At 40.1% G+C, this 12151-nt stretch overlaps 1 protein-coding gene across 2 annotated transcripts; it reads left to right on the forward strand.

The window, feature by feature from the left end:
* Nucleotides 1-928: 928 nt before the first annotated feature.
* On the forward strand, nt 929-11669 carry LOC134068493 (uncharacterized). Of its 2 annotated transcripts, none has more exons than XM_062524140.1 (7): nt 929-1101; nt 1878-1918; nt 2045-2317; nt 2785-3051; nt 3523-3789; nt 8164-8433; nt 9853-11669. In XM_062524140.1, exons 2-7 carry the CDS (start codon nt 1891-1893, stop codon nt 11013-11015), a joined length of 2268 nt encoding a protein of 755 aa, XP_062380124.1. In that variant the 5' UTR covers nt 929-1101; nt 1878-1890; the 3' UTR covers nt 11016-11669. The 2 variants fall into 2 exon arrangements, with proteins under 2 accessions (XP_062380124.1, XP_062380125.1); XM_062524141.1 differs by having other exon boundaries at nt 1878-1912.
* The last annotated feature ends 482 nt before the right edge of the window (nt 11670-12151 follow it).

A 12151-nucleotide genomic window follows, 5' to 3' on the forward strand; every position in this document is an offset into this window, starting at 1 on the left:
AAGGCACACGTCTTTCTAACATTCCCACATTGAAATCGTATTTTCCAGCGAGATAAATACATAGAAAAATAACTTTGTTCACGATCTGTCCCTGTCTCCGCTAATAGCGCAGGCCACCTGTTATCAACGGCACCTGCTTCTGCTGCTTCTACACCGATTATCTCGTCACTGATCACGCCCCTTTAGGAGGCGGAAGTGGTGCCATTTCATTCCATTGAAAACCCCCTTTAAGATTCATCTTAGTAACTATACGATCTTTGACTGTACAGTGAGTCTGTCTCCTCTGCAGGTCTGTTACTTGGAGAGGGTCAGAGGTCAAGTCATTATCAGACTTTGGAACCAAATTCCTATATTCCAATAGCAACAATCCTATAGGATTTAGGAATCTTTTTAGACTGGGTAAACCCAGTCCGATCTGCCGACGATTGGATTTTGCCCTGCAGCTCAGGTTGGAGACCTCTCCATCTCTCCTGCTTCCTGTCCACGTTTTCTGGAACCAATCACAAACTGGCTTATCCACCAGGTGCACCTGGATCATTGGTCTGATTGGTTGAAGGACTATCCAAATGTGTACAGAGTCATTTGAACTACTATGCCCATTAATCATGCCTCTTGTGCAGTAGAAATACAGCGCCGTCTTCCCAGACTAATGTTCAATCTTAAAATATTGAGTCTAGTCTGGTGATAGCCAGGCTAGAATCCTATCGGATTTTGGTTCCAAAATCTGAATGGAATGCTGCACTTTCTGATGTACTGGGTGAAGTCCTATTTACTCATGCTGTTGAATGTCTTGAGCAGCAGGTGGCAATATACTGTAAGTTATTGTACAATTCAGAAAACAACCTTTGTACGGAGAGGAAATTAACTAAAGTGTGAGGAAAGAGAGCAGGAAGCAACCAGTCTCTTTGCTCTCAGTACACTTGTCGGGTTTTCTTCAAGTGTGTAAACAACTGCGTATTATGTCAAGAAGAGATGATAACACACATTTTATAACACTTTTATCAAGAATAGCCATCCAGCTCCACAGACTGGGTAGCCTACCAACATCTGTCCAAACTGGCACTTGTCACTCTTTCGGTTCAAGAAGAAGGGAGTTTCGCGGTGAGTCTAAATTTATCCAAAGTGTTTAAAACTTAGGCTACGTTAAGGATCGCTTCCTGCCCAAAGGTAATGCAATAGACCTTCTGTATGCGCAGTGGCATGACCTTCCATCAGGCCAGATGTTTTAGGTAGATGGGTAGTCTTTGTGATTCAGTGCGGCGTTTTGAGAATCTGAGTGTCTAGAGCAGCAAAAGCTTCATTTTAAGCTCTTTCATATTTCTTATTCTTTTCCTTATGCACTGACTCATGTCCTTAGCAAGACACCTGAGAAGTTTGAATCAGTCGGATAAACGGTTGGAGAGCCTACGAATAACACACACACACACACACACACACAAGAGAGAGAGAGAGAGAGAGAGATAGATTCCTGTCATTAATAGATGTAGTTTTTTGTTGCCATCAAACCAGAAGAGGAACAAGAAAGTTCACCCGGCTGCTTTTGTTTCCTCTTTTTACTTCTGCGGCAGCATTCTGGTGTGCCGCTATACGCAATGCATGCATGTAACCTAGGGGAAACACTGCACTTACGGTCTGTTCTCACACACACACACACACACACTTCAAATAAACACAAAACTCCAACAATTAACGCAGTTTTGCTCTCAATCAAAAGTTAAATACCGTAAATAGACCCCAGGTTGTTGTTACTCTGCAATTACACTTCAATTTAGTATATCAGGGTATATCAGGTATACATCAATTTAGTATATCAGCACACACACTCAGACTAACCTCTTTGTGTTCCTGTGTCCTGTTCCTTTCCGATGTTTTTACAGCCCCATCACAGCTATGGCCAGTTTGGCGTGGGGAGGTCAGGGTATGTTTTCTATCATTTCAGTGTTCATGATCATTTGAAGAGTTGCCTAACCAGAACCAGTCCTTTGGGGAGGCACTATCAAACAAATCACATAACTTCTTTGTTATTACCATTATTTGAAATCAGGCCAAGAGTTCTTCAAGAAGCACAAGGGGGAGCTTGAGATGCGTCTTGATGTCCTTGCACCTCTTCTTATCCACCTGGAGAGTGGCGGGGTCCTCTCTCGCCTGGAGAGGGAAGAGGTGGAATGCAAAACAACCAGCCAGGGTAAGAACTTTGCCCTCATAACCATGCTGGAGAAGAAAGGAGCCGTAGCACAAGAGAGGTTTTATGAGGCTCTCAAGAAACACAACTCTCTTTTGGTGGAGGATCTTCAGCCCGAGACACAGCAAAGAAGAGGTAATGACCCTTTGTCCGTTGTCTCACCACTATGTCCAGTGGAGTATCATTCAATTTCAATTTGTTACCATGCATATTTTGACCAATTCTGTTACATCAAGTAATTACTTTACGTTACATTCTATTAGGGCCAGAGCACCGATTGTTTCTGTAAGGAATTATTCGTATTATTATTAGGGATCTAAGCAGCACAGCTGTTGAATAATCAACAGCTGAATAATCAAAACATTTGAATAACATTTGCATAATCAAAACAACCAAAATAGGGTTCCTACAGACACTCTGCGTGGACTCCTTATAATTCTTACAGAAATAATAAGGCACAGCCTGCACCCCCGGTGATCGGGCCCTAAAAATAATGCTAGAAAATAATAGAAACAGGGCTTTGCAGCTTAGGTGCTCGGGCCCTAATTATTTAGTGTTGAAACCATTACCATTTAGTCTGGCACCTTCTCCTATGTTTCCAGATGTTCCTCCTCCTGGGCAGATCCAGTTCACTTCAGTGCAGCCAGACTCTGTGTCCTTAAGCTGGTCACCACCAGAGGGCGCTCCTGGACCCCACAGGTTCAGAGTGACCTGGACAGGAGGTCAAAAGCTACACAGAATAGTAGTGGCAGGTTTGGGTCTGAAGGTGACAGAACTGAATCCAGGAGAGAAGTATAACTTTGCTGTGGCCACCATCAGTGAAGATGGCTCATTGAAGAGCTCATGTGTGGAGAGATCTGTTCACACAGGTGAGATATACATCTGTACCAAGGCATGATAAGGCACATTACATACACAGAGGTAAGTCTACTCTTGGTCGGTAAAACAGATAAAACTTAGCTTACAAATCTAGACGCACCTTAGTGGTAGCAAATGTAATTGCTGCCAGGATAGTCTAGCAACTCTCCATTGGCTTGCGAGCTGGAAATAATTAAACTTCTATTGGGCCAATCACATCATGTATAGAGTCATTTGGCAGGCTTAACATAATGACAACTGACCTGCGACCATAACAATAACTCTCACTTTCGCAGTAGTGTTTGACACAGACACCAATTACTCTACAAACAATGAAGAATGTATATGCGCTAATGCTTGAATATGCTCAAGTTAGCGTGAGTCATGTGAGTGTATTTTGTCAAAAAGTAGAGTAGTGAAATCTTTGTGGTTATGATCACATAAAATGTTACGGTTCCTCCTAACCTCAATATTCTCTGCAGCGGTTCCTCCACCAGATAATCTCACTGTGGATTTGAGGTCATTGACAGCCCATCTGAAGTGGACCAAACCTGTCGGAGTGGACCAGGTATCTTACCTGCTGGAGCTTCAGAATCAGAATCATCAGAAATGCATAGAACCCATCCACAGAAATTCACCCAGTTACACACTCACAGGCCTATATCCTGGAGGAGATTACACCATCAGTGTGTACACTGTACTAAGCAATGGCTGCCAAAGCAAACCCAGCAGCCAAATCTTTAAAACAGGTAAATTATTGTTGAATGCAAATACGTATTTCAAATACAATTTCACTTAACTTATAGAGCATCACAGCAATTGTTAAGTTAAGAAAGAACAATTTAGGGGTGCCATATATGAAGTATGCAATAGAACCATTTTTGGTTCTACTGTAGGGGAGCGCCGTGACGGATGAAACAATTTTCGGTTAAACGTTATTGTTTTCAAACGTTGCAAAAATAAACATTTTTTTTTGTATGATCAGCAACTCACATGTGTGGTCTCTTAAAATCTTGTGATATTTGGTAGGATATGTATGACGATTGTGGTGTAATTTAAGTCTGAATGGAAGTGGTCATTTGTTTCAAATGTCCCAAGTGGCAGGGACAGTTTAAACGCTGGGGTAGGACAAATGAAACATTATAAAATATAAAGAAACTGTAAACATTATTCACGTTTTCATGTGATATACCTGTCAAGCGACATTTTTTGTAAGTGCTGTTCAATTTTTAGGAGAATTCTCGCAATATTTAAGTAATTATCAAATAATATTTGCTGCATTCAAATGCACATTGGTCGGTGGGAGTCATAGCTATATCTATATAGCTATATCTATACTATACTGATTTAACTTAATTATTTCACAGATTTAAGTCATGTTGAGTGACAAGCACTTGATCAGCCCAACATATTTGTTTAAAAATACAAGGTCAACCGGAAGATGACGTCATGTTCCATTTGTCCCGACAGTGACTTCTCGCAGCAAAACCTGTTTTTCTCCTATAACTAACTTTGACATTGCATACAGTAGGATAAGTTACACTACCAATTCATCTAATGTTTAAACGTGATAGCATTACATGACGCCGTAAATACAACTTGATATTTGAAAAAATCGCCATAACAGAATATTTACTCAGCGCACGTCAAAATGCCTTCCCGTGTCTAAATCAAGATCAGCTTGACGTATCAACACGATTTTCCCCAGGTCTGGCAAGTCTTGCGTGCTGTGTGTGGTGACAAATTTGACGTTTCAATTTTGAACGGCTTAGGAGAAAATCGCAATGTTTCATTTGTCCTCCGTTTCATCCGCCACGGCGCTCCGAGCAACAACAGCAGCAGCAGCAGCAACAACATATAGCACATTTTTTCCTAATTTCCGAAAAAGTTGTGACGCTATGTATAATGTGGAAAAAATGCAATGATTTGCATATCATTCAACCCTGTATTTAAGTGAGAATAATTCAAAGACAACATGTCAACTGTTGAAGGAGAGGAATTTTGTTTTCTTTGGGGAAAAAAAACTTCATTCTTCATTTAACAACATTCTGTAAATGTTAAGGAACTGAGATTTGAAAATGAAATGTTCCATTGCTGCCCGATATAGGATTTCAGCTGCTCAACAGTCTGGCGTCTTAATCATATTGTTCATGCCATGATGCACATTATGCAGACGGGCCATTGTACTGTAGCACATGCACTCTTCTCCTGTGCAGAATTCATTTTGGCATTTTTTTCCTAAAATATTAAAAATCTTCCCTGAAAAAGGCATTGTCTGAAGAGCAGTATTAGGAACACAATTATTCATACCACTGGCAAATCTGCTCCTCCAGAATCGTAACGTAGCCCCTTGTTTTAGTGTTATCATTCACTTTGAGAAGGTCAGCAGGTCCCACTGGTTGTAAAACATAGTAGCCCAGAGGAGTCCATGATTTCTCAAAAGAATGGCACATTTTGATTGGTCTAAACACATGACCTTTTCACCTCAGTCCAATTTAAATGAGGTCAGGCTCGAGGTCAGGCTCAAATAAGATGTATCGGTAACACTTTATAATAAGGGTACATGAATTCTCATGAACTAATGCATGAATTAATGCATGAATTACGCATTAGTTAATCCATTAATATATCATGAATCATTATGACTTAACATGAATTAACTGATTGTCATTAATGAATTAATACATACATAACTCATCATCTTAAGCATTAAAGGAGCATTTCACCCATTTACATTAAGCTTTTTATTGTTAGAAACCCAGTCATATTTTCGAATGGTCGTGCATCATTCCCTCATTTTCCCCTGAGATGGGAGAAAAAAGTCATGTGGATAAAATCCAGCAACTCCCAGAATTCCCTGCCTTTCACTGCCTTACCAGCACCCACCAGGAAGTAGACAGAAGGACTCATTAATGTAACATTTTGGCATTAATAACGATTCTAAAATTAAAACGATCATTGTTTTATGTTGTACTCAATCTTGTGGCCATATATCAATGTTGCTGGTCTTCAAAAGGAATTAGCGAAAAAATCGCGAAAAAAAACAAAACGTTAATTAACATATTTCCATGTCAAATGTCCCGCAAATTGACAGCATATGCTAGAATACCCGACCTTTAACAAGTATTAGTATCGCTAAGTGCAATAACTTGTGAATAACATTAGGATAACTGACCTTGTGAGAGCTAGTCCATTCTAGTTTGAGCTAGCCGGAGCTAGCCCAGGCAAAGGCTAATCGACAGCCAATGATCCTAATCGACGTCCAGGCTTGCTGCAGGCCTTGATGGAGGCCTTGATGTTCTGTGCTGTATTACAGCTCGTACAGGTCATCTCGCGCATCAAATTCACATACCAGATCTTCAGAATTCCCATTTGCCATATCAGTTTCAATATCAGCATTCAATGAATTAGTATTTAATATTAAATCGTAGTTACTTAAGCTTTCTCCACAGACCGCTTCCAAAAAAGATGGCGGCTATATATTTTGGTTTCTGCAAGTGAAGTCCCACCGCTAGCCCCCCCTCTTGGAAAAATGAGGAAAGTGTTTGTAGTTTCATCTACTCGACAAAGATATAGGACTTCCTGCTTTCAATGATGTAAAATGACGATTTTTACATCATTGAAAGCAGGAAGTCCAACATTGAAAACCGTATTTCTCCCGTCTCAAGGCAAACTGAGGGAATGTTGCACGGCCATTCAAAAACATGACTGGTTTTCTAAAGATACAAAGCTTAATGCTAATCGGTGAAGTGTCCCTTTAAGTACGGTTGGCACATCATCATGATTCATGATTAATTAAGCATGATCATGATGACTTTGTCAGACAAAATCTTGGACATCACCGTCATGGAGAAAAAAGAAAAGTAATTACACATGAATTCATGTTAACTAAATGTCATGAATTATCATGAGTTAATTCATTAACTCATGCATTAATTATACATGAAAATCTCATTAATAAACATGAATTAATAGTATGTCATTAATGACATCAGGTATGGACAACAAATTCATCTTGAGCATTAGGTAGTGGTAAAATCATTATGATTAATGATCAATTACACATGATCATGGTGATTTCTAGGTTTTTGAAATGTACTCCAAGGGGTAAGTAAACTATACATTAACTCATCATGAACTAATTAAGACCATTTTCAGAGAATATTGAAGAATCCACTTCTTTTGTCAGTGATAAAGAAGGGTCCATTTACCACTTTACGTGAGGGGCCACAAACATGATGAACTCATGAGTAATTCATCATTAATTAATGTAAATTGAAAATTTTTGCATGACTTCAAACTTCATACATTTAAAGCACCACATGTATTAATTCATTAATGACAATCAGTTAATTCATGTTAAGTCATAATGATTCATGATATATTAATGGATAACTAATGTGTAATTCATGCATTAATTCATGCATTAGTTCATGAGAATTCATGTACCCTTATTATAAAGTGTTACCGATGTATCATGTCTAATAAAATGTCTGCATGTTTGCATGATATAGTTTACACTAGCATTTGTGAATGGAGCATTAAACTGTGCTCATAGCCCATACAATGATTATCTTTACAGAAACAGCACTGTCCCAAGATTTCTCTGGATATCATGATATCATGTACTGTAGATGATGAAATCCCCGAATCCTTAACAATTTCATGTTAAGAAACAATCTTATATTGTTTCATCAACACAGGTTTACACAGAGTGATGAATGCCTCCACAGCTAGAGTCTCTCCGTGATGCTGTGTATACCAAATTATGGTTTCACACAACTTTTCCAGCCTTTTGTTGATCCCATCCAATCTTTTTGAGACGTCTTGCTGGCATCAAAATTAAAATGTGCTTATATTTTCCATGAAATAGTCAAAGTTGTCATTTTCAGCATTTGTATACTGTCTATATCTTGTCTATGATATACTGTATTTGTAGCTAAATATGGGTTTACGAGAATTGCAGATGGTCACATTCTGTTTTTATTATTTCTTTTTTGGAATTGGGGTTGCAAAACCACACATCACACAGTTTTCACCAATACGTTTAAGCCAGTTTTCTGATAGCATTCTGTCAAATGGCTGAACTTCATGATTTTGCACAACCTTCTCAATCTGTCCAGAGATTCCAGTCCCAGAGAGTCTGACTGTGGGATCCATCACTACATCATCTGCTAGCCTCAGCTGGGAGGTGCCTCCTGAGATGAAGCAGACTCCACACAGTTTCCTGGTCTCTTACCAGAGTGACGGGACTGAGCCACAGTCCATGTCTACCAAGTCATGCAGCGCAGACATCACCGGCCTGAAATCAGGAACTGATTACACTGTTGTAGTCTACACACAGCTCCAACATGGAGGAAAGAGCCAGCCTGTTTCTGTTCACTTTAAGACAGGTGAGATACTTAGAAAGGTATACACCGCTAAATCTTCTATTAAGACTTTTTAACACAATTACAAAGTAAATTAGTGACAGTCCTTAGTTAAAACCTGAAGCTTTTTATTGGTACTTCGGTTGAAAGCAGAACTCCTCTATTACCATGTGGCAGTGCCAGTTCAGACCATAGAGCCCTAAGCAAAATCTTGCTAAAGGGGGGATGGGTGGAAGGGGCCTTGATTAACTTGCAGGGCCCTACTCAACTTGCGTAGTGGTTTACTGCTACTTAGCCTACCTGTTTTCCCATATTTGGATTTCTTTGGGCTACTGTGGTAAATTGTCATGTACTGTAGGCCTCATGTGTTGCTCGGCAGGAGCAGAAGGATGATGACACACACACACACACACATGCACACACATATATACACACACACACACACACACACACACACACACACACACACATGCACACACATACAGTACATACATACACACAAACACACAAACACACACACACACAGCTGTGCGGTCATGTCCCGGTCATGAACCAGGCCCATTGTAGCCCCAGGCCTACTGTAGAGTAATTAAATCATTTAAGGGGCAGGCCAAGTGGCCTCATCCACGTATGATATCATTTTTATATTGATTGGAAGACAAGGGTCTCCTATTTACTTAATGGGAAGACACTTGGGCAAGATTGGCCAGAAGTAAACAAAGGAGGTGTTGTGGGGACACTTAAAACCCCTCTCCCAAAGGGAGATTCTTCAGAACGTGCGCACCTTCTCCCCAAGGCCTGGGTCGTGGACATCCCGCTGCAGAGGGCATCCATCATTCGTGACTCCTGCTCGGCAACACTTAGGCTCTGCTTGTTCAGAGTTGTGCCTTGGAGGACTCTGCGAATAAAGGCCACAAGCGGCCACTTCTCATCTCAGATCATTCTCCGCTGGTTTTTGTTCAGAGTGCTAAGTTAGATTTAAAGTTAAGTAAAAGTCAGTGTTTTTTTCCACGACACTACCTTTAAATTTATCTTTATATCGTAGATATACAGAATCATTACTCTGAAACAGAACATGAGGCATAAAAGAGAACCCAAGAAGAGTTCAAGAAATATTAAATTAACTTAAGTTAAAACAATTCTCACCATGTCCCTTAACAGACTGTATAAGCATAATCTCCCATATATTGACATCACTCTGACCTTTAGTTAATGTCTTGCGCTGGTGGTGGAGTGTTTTACTTTTTATTTAATGTGAATGCTTCAGTTTTAAATAGACAGTGAAGACCTCTTTTAGGAACAGTTAATATCCAATTGGCATGAGTGAGATAATAGTAGTAGACTTGTAATATTAAACATGCATTTTTTTTAATTTATTCACTTTTGGATTTTGTTTATTTATTTACTTTTGCCCATATCGCATACCCTTGCCTTTGCTTATAGGTCCATCTCTGAGAATCGTGCTGATTGGAACGACTGGAGAGGGAAAGAGTGCTGTGGGCAACACCATCCTAGGGAGAGAAGCATTTCACTCAGATAACTCAGTCACACAAGTGTGTGAAGGAGTGTGTATGGGTAGTCCGAGACCGATTGAAGTGATTGATACACCCGGTATTTTACACACAGACAGAGATACAGATGTGAAAGAGGTAGTGAAATTTATGACATACTGGTCTCCAGGTCCTCATGTAATCCTGCTGGTGATTGCAGTGGGGAAGTTCAGTAGGGAGGAACAGAAGGCGGTCAGAGCCCTACAGGAGCTCTTTGGGGAGAGAGCTGCAAAGTACATGATGATCCTGTTCACTCACAGTGATGAACTGCATGGTCAGACTATTGATGAATATCTGCACTCTACCCAGCCTGAACTGAAGAAAGTGATAAAGAGCTGTGGTGGACAATACCATGTGTTCAACAACAAGAGCAGTGACCGCCGTCAAGTTGTAGAGCTGATGAATAAAATAGATGAGATGGTGGAGAAAAATCACTACACTGATGAGATTTATGAAGAGACGAGGGCATCTGAGCTGAAAATGATCCAGAAGAAGCTAGTCATCGTTGGCAAGCCTTGTTCTGGGAAGGGTACTTTTCTTAGAGTTTTCAAAGATAACACGTTTCCTGAAGACTGGATTCCCATGATATTTGATAGCTGTAACGTTCACATTGAAGTTGATGGGAAACAGGTGCAGCTTGAGCTGTGTGGCACAAATGGCATGGATGAATACGACAGACTGCGGCCCCTGTCTTACCCCGGTGCAGATGTCATTCTTATGTTTTTCTCCATAGTTAAACCATGCGCTTTGGAGAGCATTCCAGAGAAGTTCATTCCAGAGGTCAAAAACCTCTGTCCAAATGTTCCCATCATTCTGGTGGGCAACAAGAAGGATCTGCGCAATGACAAGTACACACAACAGGAACTAGCAATGAGGAAACAGAAACCTGTTGAAGAAAAGGAGGGCCAGGACATGGCCATTCGCATCAATGCCTTTGGCTACGTGGAGTGCTCAGCCAAGACTAAGGAGGGCCTCCTGGAGGTGTTGGAATTGGCCACAAGGGCAGCACTGCAAACCAAGAAGCACAGCAAAGAGAGTGCCTGCCTCTTGTCATAGAGGGTGAGGGAATGTTGGGAAAGGGAGGAGCAGGGACCTAAACCAGTTCAACCAACAAACCCGAGGAGTTGGTATTAGAAAGGGGATGCATTACTCAGGATCTCAGGAGGAGAGGGGGGCGGAGACATTCAATCAGGTCAAAGAATTTCGAACAGCACTGGTTTAAGACGTTAACTGGTTGAGACGAACAAACAAGCAATTTTGGTTTATTTAAAAAATAACTAATTAATTAATGCAATTTTGGTATGTGAAGGTTTTATACTCTTGTCAATGCCATGTTTAAAATAGATTGAACAGATCCAAGATAGCTAGTCTGTGTTTGGACTGCCCAGGTGTCTGGATTTTGCTGATACTGAAGGATCAGATGATTGACAGATATGTAAATAATGGTCATGGTCAACTAAAGGAAGTGATGCAAAACTATTTTTTTCTGAAGACTAGATCATTTGAGCATGCAACTCATTGTGGAAGTTGAATGATACTATGATATTGCTGAGACAATAGTAATTCACTTTATTATATCTTCCCAGAAGTTTAGCAAAATATCAACTTTTGAAAATGAAATTAAATTTCATGTAATGCATTTCTTAATAATAAAAAAAGGTAGTACATCAGAAGAATGAGCAGTGGTGTCTTAATATTGGAAATAAAGGATTCTCACATTGACAAAAGTAGTCAATTTGCCTGTGTACGCATGCAATTTAAGTGAGAAGTCACTGTTTTCAGTTGCCATTTGGTTTTACCCCCAGATATGTATCTGTTGACTGTGTCAGGTACAATGTATTTGTTGAATAAGATGACCATAACATATTCTTGTTCGGCATTATTAATGGTACTTCTGTTCTAATTCTTACAAGAAGTACTTAAGAGAAGAACAAAGGTCTCAGTTGTGTGGCAGTAATGTTAATGCACATACTGTATGCATTTCTGGAACTTGCTGAAAAGGAAACAGCTAGGAACCAACTTATTCTGGTACCTGGTTTTAGCTGGTCTTAGCTGGTTTTCTTCCAGCTCTTGCTACAGTATATAGCTGGTTGGACCATCTTATTTTCACATTTTAGAGTGGTGCGAGTCCTCATACCTTTTTAAGAATACTTTCATGTGATGGAAACATGCATGGTCATCTTCATCAAGTG

Source organism: Sardina pilchardus, chromosome 21 (genome assembly GCF_963854185.1).
Source record: "Sardina pilchardus chromosome 21, fSarPil1.1, whole genome shotgun sequence".
Lineage (NCBI taxonomy): Eukaryota > Metazoa > Chordata > Actinopteri > Clupeiformes > Clupeidae > Sardina > Sardina pilchardus.